This window comes from Patagioenas fasciata, chromosome 5, assembly GCF_037038585.1.
Source record: "Patagioenas fasciata isolate bPatFas1 chromosome 5, bPatFas1.hap1, whole genome shotgun sequence".
NCBI lineage: Eukaryota > Metazoa > Chordata > Aves > Columbiformes > Columbidae > Patagioenas > Patagioenas fasciata.
The window spans coordinates 4698030-4719450 of record NC_092524.1 but is presented as its reverse complement, the minus strand read 5'-3'; the positions used below and the strand labels follow the sequence as shown (position 1 = coordinate 4719450).

The following is a 21421-nucleotide window of genomic DNA, read 5'->3' as shown; positions in this document are numbered from 1 at the left end:
CATTCCAAGCATATTTCAATATGCTATGATTTTCCATAACCTAGAGACAAGATTTTTCTGTGCTAAGTAAGCTTCTGCCACCTTGCTTGTGGCAGCATTCCCAAACAGTACATAATGTGCCAATATATATGTGATGTACGCAGGATGAAGGTCGCAACTAGACCCTCCGTTCTTAGGTTTTGCTTCTCTGCATACATTCCTCAATAAGCATCACTTATTTTCAGCATGTGCACAATCTGATATGTCAGAATGCCAACACTGCAGGGCATTTATTCTCTTTACACCTCCAACTTCAACACTATACAACACTGCACACTAACACAAATGTTTTTCTCATAAAGGTTAAAATTAATCAAGCCAAAATCTTCAGAGCCATAAAATAAGGTATTCAGTGCCTCTTAGTTCCAGATAGTGCTTATTTGTTCACTTTCTAAAAGTTGTTAGGAATACATATTACTACTTAATATTCCTTCTAGTAATTATGCTTTTTGATTAATATATCCTTGGTTAGCATTCTCAGCCACCTGCTCTCACACCAAGCTGTATAACTCAGCGGGGTAAAGACTAACAAAGCCTTTTATGACTATTAGATAAATTAAGTTTTTATAAAATCTCTTTTCACCAAATTTAATAGGTCAAGGTTCTCAGCCTGTTTCAATGCAACTGATGGTATAAACCTGAAGGTTGTAGAAACCAACAAACCTCTAAGGTTTTCTATCTTCCCAAAGGATTTTAGGTTTTACATTAACGTTCTGACATGGTCAGTCCTTCAGCTTAGGTATCATGTTTAATTTATACTCAAAAGTCATACATTCTAATAGGGAAAAGAAAAAAAAGGTATTTACTTCCTGGTTTGGTTGGACCCTTTTCTTCATGTCTCAAAAATAGTGTTTTTCAGTGGAAAACTGACATTTGTTGGTGCTCATATAGACAGTTTATGAAATTTGTCATTTTTTTATTTGATTGACACAATATTCTTCCTTTAATTCTTCCTAATTTTATTTCTTGATTTGGTTTAGAAAAACTGCACTTTGAGTCTGGTGAGTCTTTACAGTGATGTAAAGAAAAATGAAACTCCAAATCCAGAACTGTTAATACACTATATATATATATATATGTTTCTTCAACTACATTGAATTTAGCATTCATGGAAAAACACATTAAATGAATGAAGTGAGGTGTCTTCCACTTTTCCACAAGCACCAATAGAGCAGCAATGTCAACTGCATGACATTCCCCATTTTGGATTTTCCTCCTCCCCAGAAGAATTTCTTCCAAAAGAGCCATTGCAATTTATTTTTACAGTCAATCAGTTCACTGTTGAAACTATTCAGCAAATGGACTAATTTCATTTTGCCGATTGTATCAACAAGATACAATAATGGATTTAACACACTGGTTAATTTATTTAATGCCCAGTAAGGAAACTTATTAGAACCTGAGCAACCTACAACTTGAACAGAGAGAGAAGTCTTTTTGTAGTGGCTGAAAAGCAAGCAGTGGACTCCGTCCTTCTTGTGTAATTTTTGTATTTAATTCTTCTTATATTGGTAAATTATACATCGTGGGGGGATCTGAAAAAATCCCCCACAGTCAAATCAGCAAGACAGACTTTAGATATCAGGAAATCCTGGTCATTATTGATCAGATTCTGTATCCTCAGTGACCTACCCCCATCCATCTACACACGCAACTTTCTTTCATCTTATTCAGTGATGAATACACCTAATAAAGCCTGCTGAGAAAAGATGGGGGAAGAGGAGATACGGAGGAATAAAAAAAAAGAAAACAAAAATCAAAGCTCTCTTCAAAAAGAAACACATGACTCAGTTGTCTCGAAAAGGGAGGCCTTAGGAATAGCAAGGCGTTATCACACCGTATCTGACTCCCCAGCCTATAAATGATTAATGGGACTGCTGAGGGAGCAGTTGTTGCTATCAGCACACACATCTCACAAACTGCATCAGCTCTGAACTCTATAAAAGTTGGAGGAGAAACAAGATTTCAGATGAGAAAATGGAAGAAAATTTCTGAGGTATGAATCTCTACTTTCTCTGTGCAGTTAACAGAAAGAATTGAAAAATTCTGTGTTAGACATCCCAAGGGTAAGAAATAAAATAATTACAGGTGGGGACAGAAAGAGAGGCTTTGAAAGCGCCATCCCAAAAAGCAGCTTCCATTAACTGTAGCATTCACAATCTGCCTGGGTTGTAACGAGGTGAAACAAAAATCCCTTGTGGTACGCAGAGAGTTTTTTTCCCCAATTTTAATTCATTTTGGGCAGACTGATAGCTTTCCAGAGCTAGGGCTGACACAATGAGAATTTGGCAGAAAAAAGAAACTGTCCTGTCATACCACTAAACTTACTTTCTGCAGGGGCTAACACAGCTCATGGAACATTCTTTACTCGATCTATGGTAAAGAGAAAACAAAAGAAACAAATAAACAAAACCCACCAAGTGAAACAAAACCAGAGAAACCACTCAGTTTCTTTCTAGGAAATATAATCACAAAGAATTACCAGAATCATTTTTTTTTCCTTAAATAAATCATTACTGATAACTAAACATCTCTCCCACACTATAGTACCACCTGTGCTCCAAAGCATCAAACGGAAACCAAGGAGATCTTCATGAAACACCTCTTCATTGGAATTCAGTCTTCAGAAGTGGTCATGTTAGCAAGTAAAATACGTGTACTGGCCATACCTTCTGACTGATCAACAGCAGACCAGTTTCACTGTTTTGGTAACACTCAAGAGAAGAACCAACCTTCTCGTGGCTACAAAGCTATTTGACTTCTGAGCCTGAAAACTTTCATTGGATTTCAAGGTCAGTGGCTTAACTGCAAAAGGAATCATAGAATCATCTTGATTGGAAGAGACCCTTAAGATTGAGTCCAATCATAACCTAACTCTAGCACTAAACCATGTCCCTAAGAGCCTCATCTACGCATCTTTTAAACACCTCCAGGGATGGTGACTCCACCACTGCCCTGGGCAGCCTGTTCCAATGCCCCACAACCTTTTCTGGGAAGAAATTTTCCCTAATATCCAATCTAAACCTCCCCTGGCACAACTTGAGGCCATTTCCTCTTGTCCTATTGCTTGTTACTAGGGAGAAGAGACCAACCGCCTCCATGCTACAACATCCTTTCAGGTAGGTGTAGAGAGCGAGGAGGTCTCCCTTCAATCTTCTTTTCTCCAGGCTGAACACTCCAGTTCCCTCAATCCACTCCTCATCAGACTTATGCTCCAGACCCCTCACCAGCCTCTTTGCCCTAAGGAGGGAAAGACCCATCCTGGCTACTTGTGAAAATACTGTCTTGGAAATGAGAACAATCTATTTAATCTCTCCTAACCCAAGGAGTACCTAGAGCCCAAGCTGGCAGTAAACCAGTTGGCTATTATGAAGAAGCTGGGTGGCTGCAGCACGTGTGAGGGTGATGCACAGGATCCTAAGCAGAATTTCAGTGGCCCTTCACTCTTCTCAGCTCAAAGAGCCCCACTGCCTACCAGCTTACAAGAAGAAGACATGGTAGGTGTGCAAGAACCTAGAACTGGCCCTGGTGAACTGTGCCATCCTGATTAGAGATGTCACTGCTTCCAAGACAGTGCAATGAGGACAGTGGATGAGTTGAGCTCACCCTCACACACCTATGTGCTCGTACTCCATCAAAGAGTCATTCACATTTAATACTGTGTAATTACCATCAAAAGTGTAAGGATCTGCAACCTATCACAGCAATGGAGCTATCTATGAAGTTACAGCATGGGTGCCACTCCTTGCTAACCAGACGGCTATTTCAAATGAGAAATTTCTCTGACTGACATAACCAAAAGAAGGGGGAATGTAATTATCCGATTTGTAATAGGATACAGGTTCAACCGGATCTTTAATGACCAGAAGTGCTCAGGGCTTTCATTCCATGTCTCATTCAAAAGATAAATGAAAACTGTTCCAAAGATGAGATTGCCAGCTACAGAGAACGGCTCTTCAGGATAAATAAATAAATAAATACATAAATTGAATAAGAAAGGGGACTTCACTCTTTCAAATAAAACTCCACCATTTATGTTTGCCTCTGAAATTACCGATTTACTTAGTAGATATTACATGTTGAAAGAAGTAATTCAGATGTTACGCAGCTTAAGTAATAGAAAACTCCAGCTATTGAACTGCCTGTGTTGCTAAATCAGATATTCTTTTTTTAAGAGCAAAAGAAATGATTGATGTATTTAGGAAGAACTCTATTTCTGCAAATGTGAAGGACTGAAGAGATTTTTATCATAACATTATAAAAAGTTTGAAAATAACTTTGCCACATAGTTCCTTGAGGTTGAGTATAACTGTTATTTTAAAGCTACTTCAATCATAATGGAAGTAGCAAAGAAAACATTCATCCAGAATAATCCAAGTTACTTTCATGCTTCATATGTACCTTAGAGTAAGCACAGTATTATTTTAACATCTTGCACATTCTTTCTCTGGGGACTACAGGCACGAACAAAAGCCTAACAAAAGCAAGAGGAATCTGCACAGTTAGTGAGCTCTGAATCTGGAGTAGGCTTTAATACCACACTTTGCAGGAGATGGATTCATAGACCTTTTTCACACCCAACGGGTATAGCTCTATTGATTTTTTTGTTATTTCACCAGGCATGATATGCTGAATTATCCAGAAAGAAGTCAACAGTGAAGGGGAGTTTTCGGGGGCACCATGTACTTTCTGTAGCAGAACAGACACATCGCTATCAAACAGACTACCGACAACAAAAATGTCTCACCCAATACAGAAAAAGCCTCGGAAGGGGAAAAGAAAGTGTGTAAGGTTCCATATCAGCAAAACATCATGTTTCCTTTCTTCTCCCTAAGTACACATAAGTACAATCCTAAAGACAGACTTGTTTTCTTGGGTCCCCGCACTGATTTTTAATTCAGCAGATTTGCAAAGAGCAACCTCCTCCTGTTGTGGGCTCTTCTTCGCCGTAGTGTTGTATAAAAACAACCTAATTCTGCTATCTTCCTGGAGCAAACTGTTGAAAAGCACGGGTGTTAGTCTTACAAAAACAGATAATGAAAAGGACTGACATTAAACGAAAATTGTAGATGTTACAAAGGCTACCTCAGCTAATAAAGAAAGGATGACACTTCCTTCAATAAGGGTTTAACTCACATTTTCACCCTGACTCCTAAAGCAGAATAATTGGATTACTTATCCTCATTGTACATAAGCTGCAATCTACATAAGTCACATAAGGGAGTGATTTATGCCATTTTATTCACCTTCCAAGGATTATATGAATGGGGACACGATCTCTTCCTCCGACTGTCAGCTCAATGAAAGCAACTGAAGGTGGCTATTGTTTTTCTGGTGATGAATTCCTATCAACATGGGCAAAGATCTTGCTGGATGCACTTAGTTTTTTCCTGTTGCATCACAGTTTAAAGCATTCTTCTCATGCCATAGCTTTTCAGTGGAAAAGATCTTAAATCGAAAAAAGAAAAATGCAGGAAAACCAACTTTTTGTCAGAATTAAATACATGATAACCTCTATAACTTCAGCTTGTTGTTTTGCTTCATTCTCAAAAAAAATAATTGCTTTCTGATGCTAGTTGGGATGACCAAGACACCTCTCACTACAATAACTTCAATGAGATCACTCATTAAATGTGTGATAATTCACTGTATTAAGCTTCAGCAGAAATGTGGCTCTAGATAGTAAAATTCTCCAAATTGTACAATTTTTCTAAAGAGACTGAATTCTGTGCCCAGTTTGAATCTGCTCTTACTCCCAGATTAGCTAGTTAGATTCGTACCACAGGTCAATGAGTTAAAGATGGCATATTTATCACTGGTAACTGGAACTAACGCATTTGGTTCCACATAAAAACCCCACTCTAAATGCTTTTTTATTTCACACTAGAGCCATTTATTTTTCACTTCACCTAATTCAATTCCACCAGATCCTAGAGCTTCCACTCAGCTGAAATTCCCACTGAAACCAAGAACATTTCTGACTTAAAAAAATGTAAGTTCCTCTCCACACCTGCTCTGAAAATCTCAAGTTATATTTCTAGGTTATCAGCAAATATTCATTGTTGAGTCTCCAGCCCAGAGCGGGCCATTAATAAGAAGAAGAAGGGTGGCAAAGAGCTTACTACACTCAGTAATGTCCCCTAAATAAATGTAGTTGGACAGACTGAGGTAGTTTTTATTTAACATTTAGTTAGTCCACTATCTATTCTGATATTTCTCCTTTTTCACTGACATAGGCATCTGCTCAGAAGAACCTAAAAAGGTGGTCAGAATGTCCCAACAAACCAGGCAATAAAATTAGTGTTACTGCGCTGTACTCAAAGCAGACTTGTTGGGATTTTTTAATTAACCATAGTAAAATGAGAGACAAGGTTTGTAGTTAAACCATCATGAAGTAGGTATTTTGAAGCAACTGTCTTGTCTGTACAATAAATGCTTCATATAAGCAAACTTCTTAGCTGCAAAGTGGAAATTTCATTACCATATGAGTATATCTCGTTGCTCCAATATAAATATTTGCTGACACTTTTGAGTGCTTCGTAGTTCTCTCCTTAATATAATGCAAGCGGTGATTCTGCCACTTGAAACAAATTTAAATTTCACTGCCTGGTTCTCAGAATCCAAGAGGATACTGAATAGATATGAATGCACAGAAGGTGTGGGAGATGTTCCTGGTGCTAAACTGGATGAACACTTAGTCAGGGACTGAGCACTTCCAGAAAAGGCCAAAGCATCATGGTCTCCAGCAAAGAACAAATTCAGTTTGAGCAAAGGTTTTGCACAAACTTTGGCTACGGAGGCTGAGGACTGTAGGAAGTTCAGAGGGAATACATGGGTTTTATATTTAGAGCTTAGGAGTTTGTTACTGCTTATTTACCCATATTTTTCTAAACATGATGTTCCTCCTGTAGTACATAATTAGAACTTATGGATGAATAAACATCTAACACTGTGTGTAGCTGGAGCCGAAACAAAGAAACAGGAACAAAACAACCTCCCTTTCTCCTAGTAATTTCCAGGTGCCAAATAGAGGGCAAAGAGAGGCCCTGACAATTTTTACCTGTTTAGCTAGAACAGCTTATATTCCTCACAGCATGCTTTTATCTCACCCAAGAAACACAGACACCTCCTTTTTGCCCGTGAATAGTGTCTGCATCTCCCAGGCACGTTATTGAAACCAACTATACAAGCATGCCCCTATCCCTCATGCCAAGAAAGCCCTCGAGGTGCTGGAGGGAGTTCAGAGAAGGGAACGGAGCTGGCGAGGGGCTGGAGCACAAGTGTGATGGGAGCGGCTGAGAGACCTGGGGGTTCAGCTGGAGAACAGGAGCTGAGGGGAGACCTTCTGATCTCTGAACTGCCTGAAAGGAGCTTGGAGCGTGGAGGGGGTTGGTCTCTTCTCCCAAGTGACAAGCGATCGAACGAGAGGAAATGGCCTTAAGTTGCACCAGGGGATGTTCAGACCGGATATCCGGAAAAATTCCTTTATGGTTGTGAAGCACTGGAACAGGCTGCCCAGGGAAGTGGTGGAGTCACCATCCCTGGAGGTGTCTAAAAGACACACAGATGAGGTTCTTAGGGACATGGTTTAGTACTAGATTTAGGTTATGGTTGGACTCGATAATCTTAAGGGTCTCTTCCAATCAAAATTATTCTATTTCGATAGTTACATTCAACCCGAGGAAATGCACCGCATCTTTCTGACTTGCATCCCTCTAGCGCCAAAAGAGAACTTCTTCACAAAGGTAGAAGGTGCCCAAGTGCATGATAGCACCCAAAGCACCACAAGGCACAACTCAAGGGGGGTTGTCTTTGCCAAGTGGCTCCCTATGGAGCAGGGTGTGCAGCCAGCCCAGTCCCACGGAAACACCAGGACTCTCACTCTAAATCCCTTTTCACTTGGCTCGGGAAGCTCCTGCAAGCCAGACAAGGGCTGGCTGGCTCCACTGGCTGCCACATACAGCTTGTAACATGGCAATGGGGACACATGTGGCTCCCAGAACATGTTGGGGGGAAGGACGCTTGCAGAGACACATCAACCGGCACAGTTCATGGAAGCATTCATCTGAACAGCACTCTCATACTCCTGCATTTTCCTAAACTTCTCATAGTTTATGAAGCCTTGGTCTGTGAAGGGTCTTTTGAAAATTCAACTTAATTGTGGTAGAGGATGTTTCTCGTGTAGAACTCAATCACTAAATTCTGATGCACTAAAGAGCCATGTTTATTAATCCTTACCACATCAAAAAGTTAAATTTTAACATAAATTCAGTCAGCTCTCTCTATACTGCCACAAAGACCATTCATCTCTAATTTCAAGACAATTGCTAACAGCTTTTCAACAGATTGAACACAGGTTACTATCCAACACTTTGGCAAGGTACCTGAATCTAAAGGAGATGACATAATTTTGTTCGGAGTTTCTCCTCCTGTGTCACTGGAGGTCTAGGTGAGCCATCCATCTCCTTCTCAGTTTCCCACTCTTTTCCTTCCCTTTCAAAGCACTTACCATCAAGGGGTCAAATCTATTGCTCCATAAGAAAAGGAAGATTCAAAGCCACTGACACTTCATGAAATCCCATCCATTAATTTCTTTAAATACCACATGTATTTTCAGTTCACTGGTAGGATAACTAAGGAATAATAAAACATTGCAGCTATTTTTGTAAGCTCTATACTAAGTTCTACCACGGGTCTTGAAAAGATATCAATCCAAGAACATCCAGAACAGAAACCGGAAGACAAAGAAAGATGGCATTCCAAGGCACTATCTAAAGGTATTTTTCTTAACATTTAAGGCGATAGAACAAAGATTTTAGAATCCAGGTTTGGATCTTGTGTGCACTATAAAGTTTGATCAACAGAAACTACCTCTTGATTACATTGTTTTGTATGAATCTAAATGCAAATCAAATGGCAACTAGCTAAATCTTGTCTTTCTCTTATACAGGTAAAACTGCATTGTTCAGTAACACCCGATGTGTCCAGCTGGCATGTAGACATTGGTCAGGGTGAGAAAATGGAATATGAGTGGAGAAATTCAAACTGAAGGAGCCTAGAATAGCAAGCATAATCCCAGCCAGGACAAGCAATACAATACTACCCCATTTCTAAGTGCAAGCTCTAGGGACCAAAGGGCAAAAAAAAATTATGGCTTAAAAAACCCCAAACAACTATGTCCTTCATGAAGTCAGAAAACTATAAAAGAAATATTTTATAACCACAAGTGATACAAATAATAAAACATTAGAATATTAGAACCATTTGTTACCTGGAATGTCAAGATATCATCTCAGCTAACATAAAAGATTAATATACCAGATATTCCTTTCATTGCAAACAAACAAAAATATATAGATTCAGACACCTGAACATAACAAACAAACTATGCATCAACATAAAAATATACCTTTAAAAAAAAAGTGTCTGTTCAGTGTTTTTTCTAGCTTTTAAAAATAAAGTTTTACCGTGTATAAGGCAGTGTAAGCACTACAAAAATGAGTCCACTCTCCTCATGCTCTGCTCAGCTGGGGGGATAAATGGAGTTCTTGGTCTGGGAGATTTCTCTTTTCTTTGGCTGGGCGTTGTGAGATAGAATAACTTTTTCTGCCACAGAGAGTTATTTGTTGATTTGCAGACAGATGTCCCCTTGATCCTCAGAGACCGTCTTAATCAGATTTTTCTAGTAGATATTCTTTGATCTATTCCCTGATATCTTTACAAATGACAGCTTTGTTTCTTCTATCACATTAAGATATCACCCCTTGCCACTTTGCGGTAAGGACCAGTGGGGCAAATGCAGTAAACAGCTTGGCAGCAAATGGAGCGGGGTAACCTCGGCCACCTGGAGCATCTGCCTTCTCTGGATCTGTCACACCCCCAGGAGTGCCGTATCAACCACAACCATCATTTTCTGTAATAAGCTAAGCATCATTCACTTCACCCCTCCTATCTCACACTATTCTGGCTTTGCCTCACCTTGAAATGAGCGGCTTAAGAAAGAATCTCATGCAAAGCCTTCTGCCCACAGCTGCACAGCTGGTTTGTTTCCCAAAATAAACCTAGCTTTGTATTTTACAAAAGACCCGAGACAGAGAAAGGTAGGGAGTTTTGACATTTAGCTTACCATACTCACTGAAAAATCTCTTTCTTCACTTTGCTTTAGGTTTTGCTTGCTTATTTTTTAAACCCGGTTTCTCAAGTGAAATGTCTGTGATAGCTACACACCTAAAGACTGATCCAGCTCAGGAATCAAAGAAATAGCACACAGAAATACAATTCTCACTTTTTTTCCCCCCTATCTGCAGGGCTCAAAGGAATACAGCCTGTAGGGGATTTTACCCAAAGGACTGCAGAAGACAATATATTCCAGAAGCAGCAATTTAAGACACAAGCACACAAAGTAGTATGTGGTTTCTTAGACAACTACTCCAGATAAGGCCAATTATTAAGAAACAAATCAGCTAAATTCTTCCTCATTTTCATGACGTATACGTGACATACCCAACTTCAAGATAAAAAGCACAGCAGCATTTTATTGCACACCTGTGAAATCTATGACTGCACTGAAGAATCCATATGTAACTATTATGCAATACTAAAAGTGCTGATCTTTTTTCCACTCACAATGTAATTATATGGATTCAAAGCCCATTTCTCAGCCATGGTACATACTGAAAAATGACCTCTCGCCCCAATATCAGCCAATCTTCTGCACACACAGTCCACAACAGCACAGAGAATAACCCCAGTAATTATCACATCCTGATGCTTCACTGCCATGCCTTATCCTTGCTTCTGGTGGTAATACTCTGACAGCAACCTATTATTCTGTGTGAAAACTGTTCTCTGGTGCTTTACAAAGACTCTAAATACACATGCGGGTACCACAAAAATATTTAGGTGTCTGAGCTCCAGCCTACACAACGTCCTTCTAATTTACCAGAATCATATTCCCCATTCATTGTGTACCAGGCTCAGAGGGTTGCTCGCAGGAGCCAGGGGAGCAAAATGCGGTGCAAGTGTTGTGAATCCCTTTTGGAAGTTATGTCCCACCACTGTCAAAAGCCCTTCTGCAGCTTTTGGAAAAATACTGTACTTTCTTTGACTTGCCCCTAGTTGGAAACCCATCACTTCAAGGCCTTCTGCTGTTTCCTGCTCATTGCCCAAAGTTATAATTCATACTGGGATTAACTCCCTTAGGTGAAATTTCTGCCACCACTGGTCACCATCCCGGAGCGGTAGAGAAGCTGTTGTGAATTTTGTAGGAACACATACAGGACTCCACCACATGCAGGCAGGCGTTCAAGGAACGCCTGCAATTCCTAGACCATCATCTCTTTACTCCTGCCTTTGATATCAGGTTGTCCTGCCCATCTCATCCTCACCACTTCAGTGGCAACAGTGACTAAAAGTCCACAAACACACAATAACGGCCAACACTGTATAAAAAAAAAACAGCATTAAAACTCCACTGATCTGCTCATCTGCAGAGAGGGAAACGCAGCTCAAGAAATGATGGGATTTTCTTTTAGTGTTGCAAAAGCACGAGATGGAGAAAACATGACTGGGTGGAAAATTAGGGCATTTGAGTCCACGCTGCCAACAACGCTCACAGAGTACAGCGTTTGCATTCCTCTCTGCACACCAGAAAGTCTCTCAGAAGCCTTTAACAGGATCCCTGCCAAGGATGCACCTGGGCTTGAGCCAACAGCGTAACATCGAGTTAAGGATGCATATCTCCAGCTCGGCCGCCGGGCATGTACGTGCCGGAACCATACAGCTATATCAGCAAAAATTCTAATGTAAGAAAAAATTCTAGCAGTTATTGGAACCGTGTTAAATATGATCACAAACGGTAATGATCACAGAGATCATTGATTTCGGCTCTGGCCAGCTAAACACAAAACCAACAAACAAAAAAATTGATTAGAAGATAGAATCGGATTGTAAGTAGAAAACAGTAACAGTTCTGTAAGAAGCATCGAGCACACGCTTAAAGAAACAGCATTATAAAGAAAGGGTGGAAGGTGGAATTACTTGATATCTCTGGACATCAATTTGTAGTTCACCTTCAAAAAGAAAAGGCAGCCCCTCAACCGTTACGATGATTCCTCATCTCAGGCAAAGCAATCGGCAAGAGGTAATTCTTAGCAGTATGTTGAATTACGCATTTGTACATAAGCCTTAGATGTGTATTTTAATTTCACCTGAGTAAACTACCAACGTAAATCCTACCCTTCTCAGATATTGCTCTACTTTTAATTAATCCAATATCATCATTTCAACCAGGCAGTCAGAAATTATAAGTTACATATGATTCATGTTCAGAAGTAAATGCACCCACTTTTCAACAACATTTCTAATTACTGGTTCATTTTACACTTTAAATGACGTTGAAGACAATTTGGGTCATACTGTTTTTAGTCAGTGATGAGTCCTTTCAGCTCACAAATAATATATGATGAATTGCTGTGTTGTTGGTTTGAAGGACATTTTTAAATGCACCATGGCAAATAGAATACATTACCAAAACACATAATTTTACTTCTGATATGCATCAGATCACCACGAGCTTCAGAGAAGATTTTACCAGGAACATTTAAGCTTTGATTTAAAGTGATGTCCCACCATTTCACTGGCTTCGGTCTATGTCGTAACGATGGAGGGAGTGCCATTGTATGTTAAATTTAACAAAGTGCTTGTTTCTAACATTACAGATAAGGAAAAAAAATATCATGGTTTTTGAATATTTTAAATGTCCTCTAAAAACACTGCAGCAAACTGCAGTGAGACTACAATGGAAGTATTTTCCCTTCCTAAGAGCATTCTGTCATAAAGGAGTAAGCAGGTAAGGCAAGGGAAGCTTTGCCTCAAAGGTGTTTCATCACACTTCTACTCTCAATATTTATTTTTTCCAGGACATGCACATTTGGAAGGCTGAAGTTGTTCTCACACACATCTGATATGCACTTTGTCACTGAAATATGTATATGACATCTGAAGTTTTCAAACCTCTAACACAACTAAAATGTGCTAACTTCTCATACACAAAGCTTCATTCTCAAGCCAGTTTGCACGTCATATTTCTCAAAGTTACCACCATTAGTTTGACTTGTAGCATACTGGTAAATCCTATACATCTTTAAAGGAAAAAATAAACATCTTTCTGGTTCAGGTCATATAGATTTTATACACAGAAGCTAACTCCTCCTGACATCTACCTCTAAATTTCTTGATAAACTGAGACTACCATGCCTGCCATCTTTCCTTTACTTCATGCGCTAACTCATATTTTAGATCAAAACAATACAAAAGACATGAAAAACATAGGAGTCAACAATGGTTATGTCACCCATTCATCAATTTTAAACCATCACTTCAACAGTTGCAAGACTCTGTGTTCTAGTTATGAAAGTCCCTCTACTGCTATAAGGAAAAAAAAGACAGTTTGAACATTCTCAGGAGAAAGAAACCCAATGTGGGCAGTTGAGCACAAAGCTCCTGGGCAGCTGGGGCACTGGGGGGCAAAGCAGCTACTGGTTTTACAGTATTAGATTTTCAGACAGGTAGAACACACCTCTGGTATCGTGCCTTCCTCTGGAAGCACAGTTCCCCCTGAACAATACATGTTTTACAAAGGAATGAGAAAATTATAAATGGAGGAGGGTAACTAGCAGGAAGGATGAGAGGCTGGGGAGCTATAGCAGGTGGGGCTCTGAGGCTGAAACTCCTTGTATTACTTTCTCGTGTATATTGCTGGTACTTACTGCTGAATGTCAGGAGGCTTGGGAGCTTTTTTCTATTTAAAACAAATAACCCAAAGGCTATAGGCGAGAAAAATGCAGTACTGAAATTTATTCAAGATGATATGAAAATATTAATGCCCTAGTTGGTTCTCAAATAATTAGAAACAATGCTGCCAACTAGAAACTAAGGGATTTTAGTATGCAGTGATTTAAGTATATCCATAAAAAGCTCTAGTAGTTTTCAGAAGCTACTCAAAGCAGATTTGTTGACAAGTGCGCTTAGGTTAGGTTTGTATTAAAATAGAACTGCCAGGTATTAAACAGACACTGCTACACACAAATACTTAACGATCTCTAGGTAACAAGTGGTTCCAGTGATTTAACATATCCTTTAACAGTTATTTCTTTGTTTTCTTTTTTTTTCTTCCTTCAAAAAACTTCATCCATTTTAATCTTATCCTCACTAGCATCATGCAACCTGTGTTACCAATTAACTTTATTTCCGCCAGCAAAGGCAAGTGCAAAAGGTTTATTCACAAACGCACAATGCAGAAAACTCTCTCATTGGGTTATTTAAGTGAAATACAACCTCAATAAATACCAAGCAAAATAAAATCCCAAATCTGCTGTATAATGAATCTAACCACAGTCCTACATGGAATTCTGTAAGATCCCTGTCTTCTCATTTAAGGTAGACAGACCTTTGTGAAATGAACAGAAAGCTGAGCCCATGAGGCTGTCAGAAGCAAATCTTGAAATAGAAAAATATCTGGGAAAAGGCAGAAACGAATCATCACTAGTGAGATATGTTTGAATAGGCTGTGATTCTATGAAAAATTGGTGGCCTCAGTGACTTAGAAACAAATCAAATATTAAGAATTCAATAACTTTAAGTGGAAAAACTTGTATCTTCCAAATTCTAGTCTAATTTGCAAACCAGATTCAGAAGAAGCAGAAGGTGACCTTGAGCTTGCACCACAGCAAATAGGTGGAGTAAATATTTTTCATTTGCCATCCCCTCTAATTAACTAAGGGTCTGCTGGAAACAAAAGCAAATACATCCCTGACTGTCTAAAACTGTCCATGCTTATTTTAAGACCAGCTTTCAGTTAGGCAAAGGCGGCTATGGAACAGTCATATATTCAATGAAGAGAAAATATCAAGCAGAATGAATGAATGGAAAGTAATTATTTCTTAATTCAGCATATCATATTTCTTACTACCGAAGAAGAAAGTGTGTTTTGGGAAAGCTTTACCTTTCTCGCAATGACTTCCCGTGAACCCAGAAGGACAGACACATTTGTTAGGGGCTACACAAGTTCCACCATATCTGCACCCCTCTTCACAGAATGCTGAAAAATAAAAGGAATACAGGGGTACTATTTAATTTTTTTAAATATTTATTATACATTTGCAAGAGAATAAGAAAAACATCTAAATTCTGAGCAATTAACAGAATTCAACATATTTAAATTCAGTCCACCTGCAAACACAAAGAGGAGTAACCCAAATGGTATGAGGAAAAGTCTTGGATTACACCTTAGGCAAACCACCTCACCAATAAAACATTAATAACCATCTGGAAGGAAAAGAGACGGAGAAATAGAATGTACGGTTTTAATGGGACTGATCTTCTTTCAATTATACCTAATATGAGTATTACAATTACAATGCTCAGGTGATGCAGAGAAAACAGGTTGGTCAGATGGTCTTAACTGCTTTGTTTCTCACTTTGACCAAATACACGTTACTGAATTTTCTATGAACATATCATGTGTTCCTGTTTTTTAAGTGTAAAGCACATTTTGTGGAATCGAGAAATGAAATAGGGTGAGACTCAACTGAAAACAGAGGAGAAGGGCTCAGCCACACAAGATAATGCCTCTACTCAAGTGTGATTCCTGACAACAATACAAAACTACTTTAAAAGTGCAGTTATCCAATAACTAGGATTTGAAACAAATGCTGGATCTCATGTCTTTTCTTGCGAGACAAGCATCAGGACATGATCTGTTTTGCACTGTTAACTCAAGATCTTTACGAAGACTAGGGGCAGGCCTGACCCACACCATACTCCCCATGCTCTCCTACCTATTTATTGAACTTCACAAGCTACTCAGTGGGTTTGGCGGCACTTGTGAGGGAAGTCACAATTAATATTTAAACAGCTCTCTGCATCTAAGCTAATAACAGAATTGCAAAGTGCTTCCTGCGAGCTAAAATCACAGATGGAGCGTTGGCAAAGAGACGTTACGAATGCTATGAAAAGGCTTAAAGTGCTAGATAACAGAAGAAACGTTTAAGATTTATTTTTCAATGCCCGAAAAAGAAAAATAAAGTTAATAGAGCATTAAGCATTAAAAATAATCTTTTGCAATTGTTAACCACTTAGAGGCAAAAAAGCATGTAACCTATCTCTTGATTGAACTGATATACAGATCTGCCTTACTCTAAATATATAATTTGTAGCATGTCATACTGTTTTATGGAGGATAACTTGGGAGAAAAATGCTGAAGTGCTTTTGAGATGGTAGTAGAACATATTAAGTGGTCCTGTGACTGGCACAAGGCCGTGGTGTGGAGGAAGCACTGTTCTTGCCCAGTAATTCCTCATGCTAATCAATACATACACTCCATATGGGAAACTTCGGAAATACATCTATTTTTAAACCAGACAATTTCTACTGTATGGGAAAAAATACGATAAATACAGTTTTGCATACAAATATTTGTCGAAAAGTATGACTGTTCAGAAAGCAGAAAGTGCTAGTATGGAATACAGCTGGGGACAATATGAAAAACATGATGAGACTCAAAAGATTCCTGCTGTAGCTCTTGCAAAATGTTTGTTCATTTCTAGTCTCAGCCTTCTCAAAGAAGATACAAGTTAAAGTCTCCATCCCATTTTGCTCATTTCTAGTCTCAGCCTTCTCAAAGAAGGTACAAGTTACAGTCTCCATCCCATTTTTTTTCTGGTTTGAAACTGAGACTAAGCAGAGACTTCCGTGAAGAAGTAATACATTTCTGCACAACACCAAAAGAATTAGAATTTGTGGCAGATTAACTGTGCTCGTCTCTGTTGCTCAGGCTTTTTGGGGGGTGGTTCATTCATATATTTTTATGCAAGAAAAGAAAACCCCAAGAAAGAGTGTCGGAATTACCCTGCTGTTGCCCAGATGGTTCTACAAACCCTCTATAATTCCTGCAGTGCAGGAAGCAGCAACATCCAACCCACAAATCTCAGAACGTAGTTACAAAACCAAAATGTTTGTCTAAAGGCTACTTTCCTTCGCTGCTAGAAACACAGCTCACAGTTCTATATACTGAAAGCACTACTCTGAATTTTAAGAATGCTCCATACCTCTAATAACAGGAACTCAGCTTCAATTGCTAGCAATTTTACCAAATTTCACTTGTTTGAACTATTTCCTCTAATGGTTCTGCCCCTGGCCGAAGCCTTTTGGAACATTTTATCAAAATTCAGTCATATCCAACAATGAAGTTTTTCATTTACACCCTTGGCAGAAGAGATTAATTAAGTCTTTACATCACTTCTGTACCTATGCCTTACGGACAAGAAGACCCAACAGGGAGCAGCTCAGCGACTGAATAGTTAAATCAACTGGAGTGCCCATGTTCTCATGAACCTACTTGCTTTGGGGCTTATGCTTTGGATCTGAGACTTCCACTGTGGTTTAGACCCCTCAAAATCCAAATTCTATTTGGGGGAGTGACGGGGGCCCACCAGTACCATAGAACTATCAGCTGTAAACCTTGCTTGCAGACTCCTTCCTACTCAGAGAAAGTTATCACAAGACAAATTGCGGCTGGATCGTATTTTGCTAATGGATTCCCATAAATAGATCCTGCCTCTGAAACTGTTTGCAGGCTGGCAAACTTGTTTAAAAGTAGGATGGTTAGTGAATTCGCAATAACGGTTTTAGCAGGAAAATTAAGTGAAGATGCCATTAGGGTAAAGTTTACAAGGGTAAACCTCCATCATTAAGAGCCTTACTCTGTATTCCGTATGTAAAAGAAACCACATCTATTGATTCCAGGAGGCTTCTGCCAAAGTGAACAGACCTCTGTAATGCTAACAGATTGCTTCCTCCAAAGTAAAAGCCTTTATCATATAAAGACCTTTCCTTAATAGACATAATTTCTCTGCAGAGAAGAAGTTTAATTTTTAATGTATGTTCTCCTTGATGATAGATCCATAGAGAATGGAAACAGTCAAAATATCTGCTGGATTTGTTATTTTTGTGATAACATGCAGAGACAGGAGAGTCCCACTGCAGAGCTCCACAAAGAGCATCTTGAGGGTCCCCACAAACCTGGTATCGCACTCCTGGATGGGTACAAGCTGGGGTACACTTACTTTTCCCCTGTCCAGTAAACACAGTTATCAATATCTCCTCTCCCAATGAGGCTCTTATGGACATCCCCAGGAAAGAAAGAGAGAATTCAGCAGATTTAGAGCCTCTTGGAGCGGAAGGCGTGGAATGTGCCTGATATTTTCCTTCAGTTCCTTTTGTTCTTCCCTAGATCTAAGCAGTAACGTGCAAGAACGCCTATGTAAGGCAGGCTTGCCAACAGTAGCTTCAAATGTTTTGTACCGCCTCCTACTCCAAATTGTAGTCTCTTTTTAGCCCCTCTGCTTACAATACTCATGGAAAGCCAAAGAGTTTGGGTTCCAGTCTCCTTCCTTATAAAGTGGAAGGAATCTGATTAATTATTCTAATTGTTAGTATGGCAGCACAGTAGCAGGTACCTCAGCACGGAACCCCCATGTTGAGCAAATACATCTTATTTCCAAGCGTAACACAGTGATCATTACAAAATAAAACACAAATATTTATAAATATGTAAAAATATTTGTATTGAAAGAAAACCACAAATAAAAGAAAAACAAGTAAATATCCTACAAATTTAAAGGAAAGTCACTGGACTATGAAGAGACACAAAAGTCACCTTCTCAAAACCCCAGATATATATTATTCCTTGACACACGCAAAACTTAAGTTTTCGATAAAGCTATAATAAAACATCACAACATTAATATTACTGTTGCATTCCTATTTTATAAAACTTGATAAACTGAGATATATTTATTAAACGCACCTTTTAATAGGCCATTTTCTTGATGTTGCCCTGGTATAGCATAGTCCATGCTTTTACACCTAATGTGTCACTGACTACAATGTTACCATAGGCATATACGACGACCTATTGTAAAGCAACCATAGGCATAGTATACTTCACTCCCTTCTTTTCCTTTATATTACCTACCCATTATTTTTCAAGAAAGAAAAACAAGTAAAATTGATGCATTTCATTATTCAAGCTCATCGTCTTCTATTTGAGAATGAGTAAATGCTCAAATTCTGAGAATTTGTACTCAGAAGCAACTGTCTAGAATTCTATCAAGTGGATAATCCCCATTTCCACTTCTTCTCAACACCGTCACTAAGTAAAGTAACAAACAGCAATGTTTTAGGAATTCCTTAACAATTTGTTCACTAAGCAGCCGACCTCTTCAACTTGTCGGCAAAGAGATGGAAGAGGTTCAAAAGCAGCCTTAGCAGCGGGTATTTTTGGTTTCTTCGACTGTTTTTCTCTCCCTCATAATTTTCCCTGTTTCTTTGGTAGTCAAGAAAGGAACAGCATTGAAAACAAACAAACAAAAAGGGTTCCACTAGTATCAAAATGAAAACCACTGTAGAAAAAAGATAAAGTGTAACATAGTTTGTATAAAAGAAAATAGTATAGCAATACTAAAACTGTAAATAACTCCAGCCTCTATATCACGGAGAAACTCTTAATTAAAGAAAGCAAACACAGGTTTGTTCAACAGGGCCTACTACATGTGTTTATAGGGGGCAAATCCACACCTACTCCTGTATTATACTGGATTTATCACAGATAAACCCAACCACAAACCCATAAGCAAAGCTCTCCTCGGCTTGCCCAGACGGCTGCAGAGCAGAGTCACCACCAGCCTGGTTTGCAGAGGGAATTGTAACACGGCTTGAGGTGAGACCACGTCCTTCACATGGTAACAGCTTCTGGTGTGGAGCAGCACTATTGCAACCTGCAGCTTTTCTGCATTTTTACCCAAAGTACTGGGTGCTCATGTTCATCCCAGACCAGCTGGCAGCTGGCCGCATATGCATACATCAGCTTTAGGGGTGTTACATACCTACAGCAAGGAGCATACACCGAACTTCATGATCGCATACAGCAGCAGGTATACGGCCAGTGCTGGCCTATATTTAAACCTACTGCGGTTTTCTAGAAGACTGGAATTAAAAGGGATTTCAATCTGACACCTTTACTTGCTTAAACATTATGTACTGGCACAGTAAAAAAAAAAAGGGGGGTGGGGGCGGCAAATCCATCCTTTGGAGGTGCTCACCATAGGTGCTTTGTTCCATGCTGCATCCCCTATCCAAAATGCAAATCACAGCTCCTCCTGGTCACTTCCTCGGCAAAAACCGTAACCTTTGTTCACCTTGTAAACCAGCAGGTGTCTGGGACTGCTACACTGGGCAGCATAAGCCAGAAAGTCATACTAGGCTGCTCTCGTACTTTTGAAATGCTTCTTTTGTGATTTCTTTTCAGCTGGGTGATCAGTAAAATGACCGTGAAGTCCACTGGTATTTGGAGAGACTCAAATGCACGTCAAGTGAAAAAAGGAAATGCATTTCCATTGAGGTAAGGCAAGGAAGGGGTCAGGCACAGACTGTCTGGATAAACAAAAACGTGTGGCTTTGGAAAAAGAGATGGGCTAGCGGAACTACACAAGCAATTTGATAATCAATTGACGGAAAGACCACAATTTCATTAGCTGATTGAATTTACTCAGCCAAGTACGCACAAGGTCACAGTTGATAACAATCCAACTATGGAAGCCAAATACCGGAATAATCAGATGATACCAGTTGCTGAGGCGGGTTTAGAGGACAGCTGAGAAAGTGAGGAGAAGGCACGCAAACAAAATAAGGGAGCAGCAGAGCTTCTGCTCTTTTTCTCCGTACTCAAGTGTGACATTATCATCTATAAAAGTACAAAACTCTTCTTGGTTCAGTGAACTACATCCATTGGATACAGGGTGCAACTTATTTAACACCCAGTCTGCCAAATGCCACCGGACTCCTTTCACAGCTGGATGGAGTCAGAGAAGGACGAATCTGGCAGGAGTGAACTTTGGGCAAAAGGACTATCCTGGAAAATGTTCATCCCACGTGTTGGAGCAGGAAGGGGAGAGCGGGTCAGTCTGGCAATCAGGATGCGAACACATCTGAGACTGGAAGATACATCCTCAGCTGAGCAGTTCATCAACTTTGTGAGTGGCTTCCAACCAAATTTAAGCTTCAGATTTTACGTGTGGTATGTATGAGGGTTAGTTTAGTTCAGGAAGACCCTATAAATCTTAAATCTTCTAACAGTTGATTGTAAAGTTATTATTTCCGATTTATATTTCTAGAGATTTCGCATGTAACAGGTACTTTACAAATGTAATTAGCACAACAGCTGCCTAGCGTAATCAAATTCTAAATCCTGGTAGCACAAAACCACTACTTAGAGCTAAATCTGAACAAAGATCAATGATCTTGGAATCAAGGTTTGTAGAT

At 39.4% G+C, this 21421-nt stretch overlaps 1 protein-coding gene across 7 annotated transcripts in view; it reads right to left on the bottom strand.

The window, feature by feature from the left end:
- Positions 1-21421, bottom strand: part of NELL1 (neural EGFL like 1) — a 271852-nt gene that overhangs the window by 49236 nt on the left and 201195 nt on the right. For 4 of the 7 annotated variants that reach the window (XM_071808817.1, XM_065839269.2, XM_065839270.2 and 1 more), the window contains exon 15: positions 15044-15139. The exons of the other annotated variants lie outside the window; for them this stretch is intronic. In XM_071808817.1, the coding sequence (XP_071664918.1) occupies positions 15044-15139 (96 nt within the window). The remainder of the gene's footprint in view (positions 1-15043; positions 15140-21421) is intronic. 7 annotated transcript variants of the gene reach the window in all.